The sequence below is a fragment of the Prunus avium genome, chromosome 6 (genome assembly GCF_965620075.1).
Source record: "Prunus avium chromosome 6, drPruAviu1.hap1.1, whole genome shotgun sequence".
Lineage (NCBI taxonomy): Eukaryota > Viridiplantae > Streptophyta > Magnoliopsida > Rosales > Rosaceae > Prunus > Prunus avium.
The window spans coordinates 37,635,134-37,651,966 of record NC_142289.1 but is presented as its reverse complement, the minus strand read 5'-3'; the positions used below and the strand labels follow the sequence as shown (position 1 = coordinate 37,651,966).

At 36.9% G+C, this 16,833-nt stretch overlaps 1 protein-coding gene and 3 pseudogenes across 1 annotated transcript; all 4 read left to right on the top strand.

The window, feature by feature from the left end:
• The first annotated feature begins 814 nt into the window (after positions 1-814).
• Positions 815-2,797, top strand: LOC148294147 (beta-glucosidase 12-like; annotated as a pseudogene).
• Positions 2,798-6,404: 3,607 nt separating this feature from the next.
• On the top strand, positions 6,405-7,830 carry LOC110756801 (G-type lectin S-receptor-like serine/threonine-protein kinase LECRK3; annotated as a pseudogene).
• Positions 7,831-9,829: 1,999 nt separating this feature from the next.
• Positions 9,830-11,979, top strand: LOC110756796 (G-type lectin S-receptor-like serine/threonine-protein kinase LECRK1; annotated as a pseudogene).
• A 1,980-nt stretch (positions 11,980-13,959) lies between these two features.
• On the top strand, positions 13,960-16,694 carry LOC110756805 (G-type lectin S-receptor-like serine/threonine-protein kinase LECRK3). The gene has a single exon (XM_021958264.2). The coding sequence runs from the start codon at positions 14,078-14,080 to the stop codon at positions 16,466-16,468; it is 2,391 nt and encodes a 796-aa protein (XP_021813956.2). The 5' UTR covers positions 13,960-14,077; the 3' UTR covers positions 16,469-16,694.
• Positions 16,695-16,833: the final 139 nt, after the last annotated feature.

Here is a 16,833-nt window from a genome sequence, read left to right as displayed (position 1 = left end):
GAAACCAAGCGGAAGTTTTATTAAAAAATAATAATTATATTGTATACTAATCATACCCTCTTTAAAATATTTCTTCTTAAATCTGTTTTTCTTTTCTTTGGTTATTCATTATATTATATAACCTAAAAATAGTTTTCAGCACCCCAAGTCAAGGCCCTAAAATAGTTTTCTCAGTATGGTGCACCAATCTTCTAATAATTATATATCAAATAGATATATTTTTTTCGCTTATAAAAAAATGGAATGTGATTTGTATTATCCTTCATCCAAAATCGTCTAATAATGTCTTTTTATTCCGTTATCATTTTTTAATTAAATGGTATTGTGAAAATGAGTGTTTGTATCATTAAGATATTTTGGCAGGCTCCATTCGTCTTTCGATTTTATTTTAGGGCTTTTCACAAATAGGTTCATTCTAACATGATATATCATTTTTTTTAATTAGAAAATGATAAGTTGTTAATTTTGAGTTTTTCTCTCCAAATATGCTATATATGAATTTTTATATAATATATCATGCTAAAATGGGCTTACTTATAAAAACATATTTATTTTATATGACTAGCTAAAGAGGCAGAATGTATGGAGTTTCATCTCAGAATGATTTGGTGTGCAAATTGAATCCAGCCACAGTTTTATTAAGTCCACTACACCAAGTCTAGGATCTAAGAATTTTCTTTGACCGATTCTAATACCACTTCTTAGTAGGCTTAGTTAGAATGAAGCCTCTTACTTTTCTTTTTCCCATAACACAAACACAAATATCTATATTTGGCGATCTATAATTAAAACTTTCTGTATATTTGCATAAAAAATAAAGGATGGCAGCAATGGAAATGTGGCGAATGATGAATATCACCGCTATAATAGGTGTTCAAAGATCACATGAACTTTATCTTCTAGACCTCAGGGAGACTAAATTTTTGGGACTTAAGCAAACACTTGACATTGAAAACATGAGATCCATAACTTTTAACTTCTTTCTTAAAATATATTGTGTTATTATATATAGGAAGATGAGGGGATTATGAAGAATATGGGATTGGATGCTTATAGGTTCTCTATCTCATGGTCCAGATTGTTACCGAGTAAGTTGATTCATATTTGGTTGCAAATTTGGGATTTGAACTTAATTCTTTTTTGCCTTCTACAATACACTAGTCTCCTTGTGTTTTTGTTGAAGTAATGTGGCTCTATTGTGAAACCAATAATATAGTTTAACCTGTTTTACTTCAATTTCTATTGTAGACAAGTTTTCCTTATTTGCTTGTTTTGTTCTAATTATTAGATGGAAAACTAGCTGGGGGCGTTAACAAAGAAGGAATCAGATACTACAACAATCTCATCAATGAACTCCTACGTAATGGTAATACAACTGCCTAATCTCGTATATCATCTCACCCTAATTACAGCAAATATATAATAAGAGTTAATGTGCACTCATAAGAGACATTTGATCAAAACCTTAATTTTCTTTTATATTGATCATGTATGTATATAGGTTTAAAGCCATTTGTGACACTCTTTCATTGGGATCTTCCCCAAGCTTTAGAAGACAAATATGGTGGTTTCTTAAGCCCTCATATTATGTAAGTGAACGACCATCAAGTTCAGTGTACACTACTATGATGTATGAAATTCAAATCCACATGCAATATTGATTTTTAATTTTTCCTACAGCAATCATTTTCAATACTATGCAAAACTTTGTTATAAGGAATTGGGAGATCGGGTAAAGCATTGGATCACATTAAATGAGCCATGGACCTATAGTACTGGTGGTTATGTAGGAGCGGGTTTGGCACCAGGACGATGTTCTGATTGGTAGAACTTAAACTGCACTGGCGGAGATTCGGCTACTGAACCATATTTGGTGGCACACCACTCCTTACTTTCTTGTGCAGCTGCTGTAAAAGTGTACAAATATAAATATCAGGTCCTCTTTAACTCATATTTATTTATTTTTATTTTTTTGTGACAAAATTCAGTCCTAATTGAGATTAAACGTGTTTAATTCACTAATATTAAGTTGTACAATGGGATAAACAAATATAGTACCTTTTGCGTGGTCTAATCAACCAAATCAATGTTTAAAATGTGCAGGCATCTCAAAAAGGCGTGATAGGGATAACACTAGTGTCACATTGGTTTGTGTCGGTTTCTAAGGCCAAGCAGCCTAAAAATGTTGCATTACGATCTTTGAATTTTATGTTTGGATGGCAAGTATATAAACTCAATGATTGAATATAACACTTTTGGGCTAAAAATACTTTTAAGTAATCTTAAGTTCGTGTTTGGAATTTCTATGTCTTAATTTCTAGGTTTATGGAGCCATTGACAAGTGGTGACTATCTGCACAGCATGCAATCTCTTGTTGGAAACAGATTACCAAAGTTTACAAAAAGAACAATCCAAGGCGGTAATGGGGTCATTTGATTTTCTTGGATTAAATTACTACACTGCTTTACTATGCAACCTATGCACCCCAACATAATTCTGTAAACGCAAGCTACTTGACAGATGCTCGTGCTAATCAATCTTGTGAGTACAAATTGAAAAATTAAACATTTTGAGCAATGTAAGTTTCTTATATTAATTAGATTTTGATATTCATATATATTGTGGCAGTTGAGCGTAACGGAGTCCCAATTGGTCCAAAGGTACTTCTCAAATTAATAGCTTAAGCTACTAGCATTGGTTGATTAATTGTTTTCGAAATACAAATTTAACTCATGAAAATCTCAATTATCTTCAAATCGAGTTGCAGGCTGCTTCAGACTGGCTATATGTTTTTTGAGTGCTATAAACTCCATTAAAATCAACAATAAAATCTAACATGAATTCAATCAAAATCTATATTGAGTTTGTATAATTCATTCAAACTCAATTAAATTCAATTAAACTCCATCAACTTTATAACTCTTTTAAAATCATTTAAAATCTAAATTGAAAACACGCTCCTTAATTGAAGTATAAAATACAACTTAACTAGAGCAGGCTAAGAGAATAGTGACAAAGTTCATTGTACGAAGAAGACTAAGTGCCCGTTTGGCATTGCTTATTTAGGGTGATAAGTGATTTTTAAAAAAAAATTGGGAAGCCCAGCCCGTTTGGTAAACTATGAGAAAATCACTTATTGTTAAAAATTGCTGTGAGATAAAACTATAAGGGAAAGCAGCTAATGAGGTGCTTTCATTTTCTGACTATGCAAGAATCAGTTTCTAAGAGGCGCTGGGTTTAATGATTATGTGGCAATCATTTTCTGATTGTGCGGGAATCAGTACCAATAACACTTTTAACAAAAAGTTACCAAACGCCAAACTGCTTTCTCTCACAATTGATTTCTATCACAGCAAATCTGACAACGATTTTTCACAGCACAGCAATGCCAAACTGGCCATAATGGGGAAGTTATAGATAAAACACTGGAAAGGACTTATGGAGTGAGCCAAGAAGCCCAAATAAACTAAAGGGTGATTTTATTGCACCCCAAAATTTGCTCTTTGCACCCTACATTCTTTTTACACCCCATTGAATTTTAGTAAAATTTAAAATTACTCACTACACCCCATTTTTCTTCCTAAATTACCCTCATGAACCTCATTCCTTAACTTACATTATCTCATCGAAATCGTTACCTTGTTTCAGTGGTAGTCCACCTAATTTGTTTCCATTTTTCAGTGCCTGTCCACCGAATGTGTTTTCGTTTTGCAGTGGTAGTCCACCGAATTTGTTTCCGTTTTTCAATAGTAGTCTACTGAATTCGTTTCTTGTTTCAGTGATCATCTACCGAATTCGTTACTGAGTTTGTACTTAATATTGTTTTTTAGATATGAAGAGGACTCGAAAAGGTACTACTGAGGCTTCATCATCTCGACCTGATAGACAGCATCCCACAGCCTCAACGAGGGGACATAAAGCGGTGAGGTTAGCCCCTCAAAAAGACCAGCTCCAACATGATCCCCTAGACCACTTTAAAGATACTACAGAGGTTCAAGATGTAACTGCTACTCATGACAGTAATGTTAAGGTAGATGTCGACCCTATGGAGCCATCTCGAGTAGGTCCTATTGATCCATATTTACTTACGATTTTTAAAACTCACATAGTAGCTGCAATTTGGAATAACCAGGTAAGTCGTTTTACTGTAACAATAGAAAGTAGAATATAAGTCTAGTTCATAATAATTAACATAAATATTTTTTTTGTACTTGACTAGGAACATGAGCCCCTTAGGTGCATGTTGAAGACATCTACCCTTCGTGAGTGGAATTGGTGGGCTAATCCAAATAATAGTATATTCAAAGGTTTGGATTAGAGCAACTTATTAGGTGTTCTTATCGGAATGCAGATAAGATTGTTGTATCTACCTTTGTTGAGATGACCATCACATTGGATGATGTATCATCTATTTTAAGGGCGTCACCTTATTTTTGTTCCTTCAATGGGATTAAATTTGTGGTCGACAATAAGTTACTGAAAAAATAAATATATTTCAGTTCGTTGCCACTAAATTATAGGTAAAAATTTGGTAATACACCATCGAACACCGTTCCATGTTACGATGGATCTCCACCGCATCTTAAGTTAATGGCCGGTCAAATACAACCGAAATAGATGCAATGTTTCGGTGGCATCCCATCGAATTTACCTATCGCATTCGGTACTGGTGTGCTGAACGCAACCAACGACCATCATGAAATCCTAAACTTGAAAAACGCCAAAAATTAAACTCATACCTCATTCGAAGCCTCTTTAATTTCAGTCTCACCCTTCATGAATAAATATAATATATTTTTTCGCTAATATAAGCATATAAACCTTGTTAGGGTTGCAGGAACATGATGGTTGGAGAAAAAAGTCTAACTAGGGTTGCAGGAACATATGTAGGGTGTAGTGAGCAAATTTAATTTTTATTTTAAATGTTTTTTGCCCTTAACGGTAATTATGTATAAGGGTAAAATATGTTATTCATATTTAAAATTAATATGAGGTGGAAAGAGCAAATAATGAGGTGCCAATAAAATCACCCTAAACTAAAACACTATCCCATTTTCATATGGCTCGACACATCAATGTTTACATATTGTATGCAATCATTATTTAGTAAACATTGATTGCTCCATATACGCATACAATCATTATTTAACATGCATTCATATATAATAATATATATATATGTGTCCTATAAAATTAATGAACACGGTGCTTCAAGAAAGTACTAAAATTTCTATAACTCAATTGAGTGGTCAAATGATATTGGATTCAAGTGATTTTTTGTAAAGATGATCTTTAAATGAGTATCTACAAAATAGAATGTTTGGATTAGTGAAATACAATCCGGAATGGGCCCTACAAGGGGTGTCCATCAAATAAGCTTATTTGAGGGATCCCTCAATGGAAGCTCTCTGTATATATATATACTCTTGAAGTCAAGCTAGTGCAAGCTTTATATTTAATAAGAGCATCACCAGTGGGATGGTGTATGTTCAGGGGTGTAAATCTACTTTTACATCCCCTTTACACCTTTGCGAGGTGTAAATGCGTTTTTTTCTCCGATGGAAAACGATGTAAATCCAAAGATTTATATTTGATTTGTTTGTGATAATTCTTTTTTTCTTTTTTTTTTGTGCTTTAACTTTTTTAAATTAATTTTTTTTGTGTAACATTTATTTTATTTTTCCAAATAAATGGACCTAAAAAAAATTTAAATTTGGAGAACATATGATTTTACTTACAAACTAACATAAAAATATCTACGTATAAATTTATAATTTATTTTAAACATTTTAAGGTATTTTTTCTAATATTTCATACCATTGGAAGTGTAATGCAAATTGCATGAAATCTGGAATTCCATTTTGAATTCCAATCCATCTCAGCCATTCATCATAGAGCTGTTGGGGATTGCAGTGCACCACTTGGTGTGCTAACGTCAAGCGAGGTCCTCAACATAATTTTGTATGGCATCTGAAGAGTGATTATAACCTTCTCTTTCCCTTTTTCTCCTTTGGGTCTCGCCTACAAAGGATGTAAAAAATGATGCACATGTGCGTCTAATTTTGCATCTCCACGGCTGTGATGCATTTTTACAACCATTTATACCTGCCCATTGTAGATGATTCCGGCGACAAAGTGTGTATATTTAGCATACACTTGGCTTTCCACCCCCAAATTGGAGATGCTCTAAACAGGCCTTACCCTTCAGCTAAGAGACAATGCAGGAAAGAACTGGGTCAATGTCTGTTGTAATTGGATAACACAGTAGAATTAATAAGATGGATTGCCAAAATACTCCTCCTATTAACAAAGAGAGATATAGGGCAAAATAATGGTTGCTTGCTGTTGTGTTTTCACCATTAACTCCTCCTCTAGTCTCTTTGAGAAATATGCTTCTTCCTACCATGGCTTTTGAATTATCCTACCCTTTATTCTTTCTGCTTCTTCTTTTACAGTTGTCATTTTCCACCACTGCTAAAGCTCACAAAAATTTCTCCCTCGGCTCATCACTTACTGCACTGAACAAAGACTCCTTCTGGACCTCACCAACTGAGGAATTTGCTTTTGGTTTCCAAGAAATTGGTAAACATAGCTTCTTACTTGCCATCTGGTTTAACAAAATACCTGAAAGAACTATTGTCTGGTCAGCCAATGGCAATAATCTAGAGCCAAAAGGATCCAGAGTTGAGCTCACTGAAGATGGCCAGTTTAGGCTCATTGAGTTTAGAACAGGCAAGCAAATATGGTATGCTGATTTTCCTGGCACTGGTGTTGTCTATGCAGCCCTGCTTGACACAGGAAATTTTGTGCTGGCTAACTGAAACTCAATCAGTACGTGGGAGAGTTTTGATCAACCAACTGATACAATCTTACCTACACAGACTTTAAATCAAGGAAACATACTCTTTGCTCGATATACAGAAACAAATTACTCAAGAGGGAGATTCCAGTTCACACTACAAGATGATGGAAATATAGTGCTTTAGTTTACACGACCAACTTCCCATTGGATTCTTCTAATTCTGCTTAACGGTCAACCCATACCTTTTTTGGTGGCTACCAGGTCATCTTCAACCATGATGGCTCTGTTTACCTTGAATCCAAGGATGGAGTAATACTTAGGACAATATTATCCAATAAATTTTCAATGCAAGACTTCTACCAGAGAGCAACTCTTGAGTATAATGGAGTTCTTAGGTACTATGTCTACCCTAACAGAAGTAGCTCAAATATGAGGTCGCCCAGGGCCTGGTCTACTTCTTCACATACGCCTGGTCTACTTCTTCATACATACCTTCAAATATCTGCGCCTCAATTTCGGGAGAGACAGGAGGCGGTGCATGTGGGTTCAACAGCTTATGTAGACATGATGATCAAGGACCAAGTTGTCACTGCCCCAATGGTTACAGCTTTATTGATCCAAATCATGTTCTGAAAGGATGCAAACAGGATTTTGTTTCACAAAGTTGTGATAAAACGTCTCAAGAAACGGATCATTTTCATTTCAAAGCTATGCAAAACATGGATTGGACTAATTCTGACTATGACCATTTTCAGGAGGTATCTGAGGATTGGTGCTGGCAGGAATGCTCCTCAGGAGGTATCTGAGGTATCTGGTGATTGCTTTTGTGCTGTTGCCATTTTCAAAACCAATGAGTGTAGGAAGAAGAGAGTTCCCCTTTCAAACGGGTTGATTGACCTCAGTCTTGGTACAAAAGCTCTGATCAAAATGAGGAAAGACAATTCTATTTTAAAAAGAAAGATACCTCAACTTTTATCCTCATTGGAGTGCTCCTCAGTAGCATGATGTTTATGAACTTTTGGAATTAGCAATACTAATTATCTAGAGAATTTGGAATGTTTCAGTACATGTATTTCGTATGCATCAAATTGAACCGAACTTGACAAGCCTTGTCTTAAGATGTTTAAGATAATGTTATGTATTGAGTTTACTATTTCGAATTGGTTTGTGACAGTACTATTTACTGGAGGAGTTCATATCCTCCATATAAACACCCTTTGCTAAGAGAATTTTTGTATGGCTAAGTTCCACCATGAAGAATGTCAAAGAGTTGCTTGAAGGAACTGCTCCTTGCTCATTATAACTTCAATCTATATGCATGAATTACACCAGCTCCATACGTGTCATGTAAATCTCTATCTGATATGTGCCTTCAATGGTTAATTTTATGTTGCAGAAGTACTGTCTTTTAAACTGAACCACCATGGAAAAACTTGCCTTGACTGAAGAAACAAAGAGAAGACTATGGGTTCAGAGCGAGGGCCTCTCATGCAAACCACTTGGAAATCCTACCACAAATGAGCACAGAATTGTGTTTTTTTAGTTGTGTTAATATGCTAGCCTTCTGATAACATAGAACAAGTATACTGCAGTCACTAGATTTTTGTTTCCCAACAGAATCTAAGCTCAACTAACGTAGGTAAACTAAAAACTGCAAATCCAACTACTGCTAAATCAAATTTTATTGAAAAGAATGTACTAGACTTCAATTATTAAATGTCTGCAATGAGGGGCATCATTCTGTATGAGTTAAGAGCGATGCCGCTTTAGCACGCTTTCTCTTTGAAGAGTCAAGACCAAACTAGTACCTAAGAGGCAAACTGCCTTTCGAATAGTTTGCAAACGACTACTAGAACCAGAGGAGCTAAAGGCTTTGTGGCCCCTGAATAGTTCAAAAACTGTCCCACAGTGAATTTGGATGCTTACAGCTATGGAATTCTGTTACTAATTGACATTGTAATATATTTATGTAAATGACATCAAAACTTTTTCAATATCCAAGCATAATAATTCACACTTTCACACCTTTACAATCACCACCATGATGATGCCCAAGAAAACAAGTTGCTTGAAATAATATAATAATAATAACCCAAACAAAAAGCTATCTTCTTTTCTTTCTAGCATCAAGGAACAAACACAAATTACAACTTGGAAACTTCCATTTTTGAGACTTAATATTAAGTTCCAACTTCATGGTGGATGTCCATAAGAATTCTCTAAGCCAGAGGCGGTTTCTTCTGTTTCGGTATGGGTATATATTTAGTAATAAATAAAAATTACTTGCATAGGATTTGCTTCTTGGAGTCGAGCATTTTTCTCACTATATATACCTGTCACTATTTAGTGGCCTCTTACTAAACACAAGATTTTTCGTTGGACATCTTGAAAATATTTTAAAATACAACTTAGAACATGATTATAGGCCTCAGACAAGAAAAAAGTGGCAAATTACATTGTATGGAGATAAGGATTATGCTTTTAAACCACTGAAAAAGACTTGTGAAATGATCCAAAAATGTCAAATGACCACGTCTACACCAACTGTTTATTTTCTAAGACAGTTCAACTAAAACACCATCTACTTCCATATTTAATTCCTTGACCTCCATGTTTACAGAGTGTTATGTTTCTATAAACGAGATTGTCAACACAACGAACAAACCAATTTTTTGGTGCATCCAGTAAAGATGTGTGTATATATTAAGCACGAAAAAGGACACGTGTTGCAGGTTTGAAGGGTGTCTGCTGTGTTTGTTTCTTGGGAAAGCCAAGAGAAAACTGATTTGAATGATAGAAATGTCTGAAGGTTTGCTCCTGAAAATAATGTCCAGATGCGCCAAGCTAGAGAATGTTTTATATTTAATGCAAGAAAGCATTGACTTCCTTTCATTTTAGCAGAAATAGGACATTGAAAATTCTTGGTCAACATCTGCTTGAATTGAATAATAGCAGAAATAAGAAGCTGCAGTTGTAAATAAAAGCTTCCAATGGATTGTGACTCATATATAGTGCAAATGAATTGTCCGTAGAGAAATATCCCTCTGACTATAATGGCTTTTGAACTAGCATATGCTTTCTGCTTTCTGCTTCTCCTTCTACACCTGCCATTTCCCACCACTGCTCAAACTAACAAGAACATACCTTTGGGTTCATCCCTCACTGCACTAGACAATAGCTCTTTTTGGGCCTCACCATCTGGGGAGTTTGCTTTCGGTTTCCAAGAAATTGGTAGAAATGGCTCCTTACTTGCCATCTGGTTTAACAAAATACCATAAAGAACTATTGTGTGGTCAGCCAACGGTAATAATCTAGTGGCAAAAGGATCCAAAGTTGAACTCACTGCAGATGGACAGTTTAGGCTCAATGATGCTGCAACAGGCAAACAAATATGGGTTGCTGATTCTGCTAGTACCGGAGTTTCCTATGCAGCCATGCTTGACACTGGAAATTTTGTGCTGGCTAACCCAAGTTCAATCAATTTGTGGGAGAGTTTCGATCAACCAACTGATACAATCCTACCTTTTCAGACTCTAAATCAAACCAGCACACTCTTTGCCCGCTACACGGCAACAAATTACTCAGAAGGAAGATTCCGTTTTGCACTACAACCGGATGGAGACCTCTTGCTTTACACAACACACTTCCCATTGGATTCTGCTAATACTATCTATTGGTCAACCGACACTGCAGGTAGTGGTTATCATGTCATCTTCAACCAGTCTGCCTCTATTTACCTTACTGCCAGGAACAGAAGCATACTTCATATGATATCAAACAGCACTGTTTCAACCCAAGATCTTTACCAGAGAGCAACTCTTGACTATGATGGAGTTTTCAGGCACTATGTCTATCCTAAAAGCACTGGCTCAAGTGCTGCAGGGTGGCTCAAGGCCAAAAGGATCCAGAGTTGAACTCACTGAAGATGGCCAGTTTAGGCTCATTGAGTTCAGAACAGGCAAGCAAATATGGTATGCTGATTTTTCTGGTACTGGTGTTGTCTATGCAGCCCTGCTTGACACTGGAAATTTTGTGCTGGCTAACTGAAACTCAATCAGTTTGTGGGAGAGTTTTGATCAACCAACTGATACAATCTTACCTACACAGACTTTAAATCAAGGAAACATACTCTTCGCTTGATATACAGAAACAAATTACTCAAGAGGGAGATTCCAGCTCACACTACAAGATGATGGAAATATAGTGCTCTACACGACCAACTTCCCATTGGATTCTTCTAATTCTGCTTATTGGTCAACCCATACCTTTTTGGGTGGCTATCAGGTCATCTTCAACCATGATGGCTCTGTTTACCTTGAATCCGAGGATGGGGTAGTACTTAGGACAATATTATCCAATACATTTTCAATGCAAGACTTCTACCAGAGAGCAACTCTTGAGTATAATGGAGTTCTTAGGTACTATGTCTACCCTAACAGAAGTAGCTCAAATATGAGGTCGCCCAGGGCCTGGTCTACTTCTTCATACATACCTTCAAATATCTGCGCCTCAATTTCGGAAGAGACAGGAGGCAGTGCATGTGGTTTCAACAGCTTATGTAGACATGATGATCAAGGACCAAGTTGTCACTGCCCCAATGGTTACAGCTTTATTGATCCAAATCATGTTCTGAAAGGATGCAAACAGGATTTTGTTTCACAAAGTTGTGATAAAACATCTCAAGAAACGGATAATTTTCATTTCGAAGCTATGCAAAACTCGGATTGGCCTAATTCTGACTATGACCATTTTCAGGAGGTATCTGAGGATTGGTGCAGGCAGGAATGTGCCTTGGTGATTGCTTTTGCGCTGTTGCCATTTTCAAAACCAATGAGTGTAGGAAGAAGAGAGTTCCGCTTTCGAACGGGTTGATTGACCTCAGTCTTGGTACAAAAGCTCTGATCAAAATGAGGAAAGACAATTCTACTTTAAAAAGAAAGATACCTCAACTTTTATCCTCATTGGAGTGCTCCTGAGTAGCATGATGTTTATGAACTTTTGGAATTAGCAATACCAATTATCTAGAGAATTTGGAATGTTTCAGTACATGTATTTCATATGCATCAAAGTGAACCGAACTTGACAAGCCTTGTCTTAAGATGTTTAAGATAATGTTATGTATTGAGTTTACTATTTCGAATTGGTTTGTGACAGTACTATTTACTGGAGGAGTTCATATCCTCCATATAAACACCCTTTGCTAAGAAAATTTTTGTATGGCTAGGTTCCACCATGAAGAATGTCAAAGAGTTGTTTGAAGGAACTGCTCCTTGCTCATTATAACTTCAATCTATATGCATGAATTACACCAGCTCCATACTTGTCATGTAAATCTCTATCTGATATGTGCCTTCAATGGTTAATTTTATGTTGCAGAATTACTGTCTTTTAAACTGAACCACCATGGAAAAACTTGCCTGGACTGAAGAAACAAAGAGAAGACTATGGGTTCAGAGCAAGGGCCTCTCATGCAAACCACTTGGAAATCCTACCACAAATGAGCACAGAATGTTGAATTTTGGATCTGCCCGATGGGTCCCACTCTAACAACATCGATACTGTCCCCACTTTACCACCTGCCCAATCCGTCAGGTGTGGGGTTTTACCACAAAAAGCCTCGATATTAGTTAGAGTGGGGTAATTCTATTTAAACCCATTTCATTTCTTTCACCCAACCGATGTGGGATTCCAACACAGAATTGTGTTTTTTTAGTTGTGTTAATATGCTAGCCTTCTGATAACATAGAACAAGTATACTGCAGTCACTAGATATTTGTGTCCCAACAGAATCTAAGCTCAACTAACGTAGGTAAACTAAAAACTGCCAATCCAACTACTGCTAAATCAAATTTTATTGAAAAGAATGTACTAGACTTCAATTATTAAATGTCTGCAATGAGGGGCATCATTCGGTATGAGTTAAGAGCGATGCCGCTTTAGCACGCTTTGTCTTTGAAGAATCAAGACCAAACTAGTACCTAAGAGGAAAACTGCCTTTTGAACTAGAACCATGGGAGAGCTTTGTGGCCCCTGAATAGTTCAAAAACTGTCCCACAGTGAATTTGGATGCTTACAGCTATGGAATTCTGTTACTAATTGACATTGTAATATATTTATGTACATGACATCAAAACTTTTTCAATATCCAAGCATAATAATTCACACTTCCACACCTTTACAATCACCACCATGATGATGCCCAAGAAAACAAGTTGCTTGAAAAAATAATAATAATAATAATAATAATAATAATAATAACCCAAACAAAAAGCTATCTTCTTTTCTTTCTAGCATCAAGGAACAAACACAAATTACAACTTGGAAGACTTCCATTTTTGAGACTTATTGTCAAGGTCCAACTTCATGGTGGATGTCCAGAAGAATTCTCTAAGCCAGAGGCGGTTTCTTCTGTTTCAGTATGGGCATATATTTAGTAATAAAAAACAATTGATTGCATAGGATTTGCACAAAAAATCCCACGTTTTTTTAAAAGCCTCAAGGTAAGGACTGGACCATTTCCTTCTTGGAGTCGAGCATTTTTCTCACTGTATATACCTGTCACTATTTAGTGGCCTCTTAAACTAAAGACAGGATTTTTTGTTAGACATCTTAAAAATATTTTAAAATACAACTTAGAACATGATTATAGGCGTCAGACAAGAAAAAAGTGGCAAATTACATTGTATGGAGATAAGGATTATGCTTTTAAACCACTGAAAAAGACTTGTGAAATGATCCAAAAATGTCAAATGACCACGTCTACACCAACTGTTTATTTTCTAAGACAGTTCAACCAAAACACCATCTACTTCCATATTTAATTCCTTGACCTCCATGTTTACAGAGTGCTATGTTTCTATAAACGAGATTGTCAACATATCGAACAAACCAATTTTTTGGTGCATCCAATAAAGATGTGTGTATATATTAAGCACCAAAAAGGACACGCGTTGCGGGTTTGAAGGGTGTCTGCTGTGTTTGTTTCTTGGGAAAGCCAAGAGAAAACTGATTTGAATGATAGAAATTCTGAAGGTTTGCTCCTGAACATAAATGTCCAGATGCCAAGCTAGAGAATGTTTTATATTTAATGCAGGAAAGCATTGACTTCCTTTCATTTTAGCAGAAATAAGACATGGAAAATTCTTGGTCAACACCTGCTTGAATTGAATAATAGCAGAAATAAGAAGCTGCAGTTGTAAATAAAAGCTTCCAATGGATTGTGACTCATATATAGTGCAAATGAATTGTCCGTAGAGAAATATCCCTCTGACTATAATGGCTTTTGAACTAGCATATGCTTTCTGCTTTCTGCTTCTCCTTCTACACCTGCCATTTCCCACCACTGCTCAAACTAACAAGAACATACCTTTGGGTTCATCCCTCACTGCACTAGACAATAGCTCTTTTTGGGCCTCACCATCTGGGGAGTTTGCTTTCGGTTTCCAAGAAATTGGTAGAAATGGCTTCTTACTTGCCATCTGGTTTAACAAAATACCAGAAAGAACTATTGTGTGGTCAGCCAATGGTAATAATCTAGTGGCAAAAGGATCCAAAGTTGAACTCACTGCAGATGGACAGTTTAGGCTCAATGATGCTGCAACAGGCAAACAAATATGGGTTGCTGATTCTGCTAGTACCGGAGTTTCCTATGCAGCCATGCTTGACACTGGAAATTTTGTGCTGGCTAACCCAAGTTCAACCAATTTGTGGGAGAGTTTTGATCAACCAACTGATACAATCCTACCTTTTCAGACTCTAAATCAAACCAGCACACTCTTAGCCCGCTACACGGCAACAAATTACTCAAAAGGAAGATTCCATTTTGCACTACAACCGGATGGAGACCTCTTGCTTTACACAACACACTTCCCATTGGATTCTGCTAATACTATCTATTGGTCAACCGACACTACGGGTAGTGGTTATCAGGTCATCTTCAACCAGTCTGGCTCTATTTACCTTACTGCCAGGAACAGAAGCATACTTCATATGATATCAAACAGCACAGTTTCAACCCAAGATCTTTACCAGAGAGCAACTCTTGACTATGATGGAGTTTTCAGGCACTATGTCTATCCTACAAGCACTGGCTCAAGTGCTGCAGGGTGGCTCAAGGCTTGGACCAGTTTGTCCTTCATTCCTCCAAATATCTGCATGACAATTTTGCAAGAGAAAGGCGGCGGTGCATGTGGTTACAACAGTATATGTAGACATGACCAGGGAACAATTTGCCAGTGCCCACCTGGTTATAGCTTCATTAATCCAGATGATGTGTTGAAAGGATGCAAAAAGAACTTCATTTCACAAAGTTGTGATGCTGCCTCACCAGAGACAGATCATTTTTATTTCCAAGAGATGCAAAACACAGATTGGCCTAAGTCTGAATATGAGAAGTTTGAAGTTGTAACTGAGGATTGGTGCAGGCAGGCTTGCCTAGCTGATTGTTTCTGTGCTGTTGCCAATTTCAGAAATAGCCAGTGTTGGCTGAAGGGAAGCCCCCTTTTGAATGGGAGGGTCGACCCCATTAACGGTGTAACAGGTCTAGTCAAAATAAGGAAGGAAAATTCAACCATGGGACCTGGTGGCGGATATTCGAAAAAAAAAGACAATTCAACTCTGATCGTAGTCGGATCGGTGCTCCTGGGTAGCTCAGGGTTTCTAAACTTCCTTTTACTGCTAACAATCTATTTGGTTGTTTCACGCATCTATTACAGAAAAGCAAAGGTGAGTCAACCTTATCTCGTCATGAACTTGAAATATTTCGCTTATGAAGAGCTAGAAGAAGCTACCAATGGATTCAAGGAACAACTAGGCCATGGTGGCTTTGCAACAGTTTTCAAAGGAGTTTTAGGGGCTGATAAGGGGAAATGTGTTGCTGTCAAAAGATTAGACAGTATGGTTAAAGAAAGTGAGTGGGAATTCAAAGCTGAAATGAGCGCAATTAGCAAAACAAACCACAGAAATTTAGTCCAGCTACTAGGATACTGCAACGAAGGGGAGCACCGAATGCTTGTATATGAGTTTATGAGCAACGGCTCTCTAGCTGGCTTCCTCTTTGGAGAGTCAAGGCCAAACTGGTATCAAAGAAGGGAAATTGCCTTAGGAATTGCGAGAGGGCTCTTGTATTTGCATGAGGAGTGCAGCAGCCAAATCATACATTGTGACATTAAGCCTCAAAACATTCTTCTAGACAACTCTTTCACTGCAAGAATTTCGGACTTTGGATTGGCCAAGCTTTTGAAAATGGACCAGACTCACACTACAACCAGAATGAGGGGAACTAGAGGCTATCTGGCCCCTGAATGGTTTAAAAACATGCCAATCACAGGGAAGGTAGATGTTTACAGCTATGGCATTATGTTGCTGGAGATTATTTGCTGCAGGAGGAATTTTGAAGAAGAGGCAGAGGATGAAGATCAAATGGTTCTAGCTGACTGGGCATACGATTGCTATGAGCAAAAGAAAGTGCATCTGCTATTACAGAATGATGATGAGGCAATGGAAGACATCAAAAAGTTGGAGAAGTATGTGATGATCGCAATGTGGTGCATTCAGGAGGATCCGTCACTGCGACCCACGTCAAAAAAACTGACGATGATGCTCGAAGGAACCATGGAAGTATCAATTCCCCCAGACCCATCCTCATTTACAAGTTCAATACAGTAAGTGCTTGTATTGTATGCATGTTAGAGCATCAAAAGACTCAAAACCATCAACTTGGTGAGGCAGGCAGTCTCAGTGTTTTCGGGTACATTCCTTTGTGTTCATTCATTGTCATTAATTTTCAGGTAAATACATACACTTACTGAAATTGCAATAAATTTCTGCATTTTCACTTGATTCAAATCAACATAAAAAAACTCGAATGGATTGAAAACCAAAATGGTTCAATCAGGGCAAGCCATTTAAACAAGGCTGAAGCTAAGATCAAGCAAAAGATTACATCTTGCAGTGCCAAAAGTCCAAGCACGTGTTGGACATTTATTTTGAAATATTAAAATAACTCATGTCTAGAAGAAGGTTGAATATTT

Coding starts and splice junctions, on each gene's coding strand:
- LOC110756805 (XM_021958264.2), top strand. CDS start 14,078: ATGGCTTTTGAACTAGCATATGCTTTCTGCTTTCTGCTTCTCCTTCTA.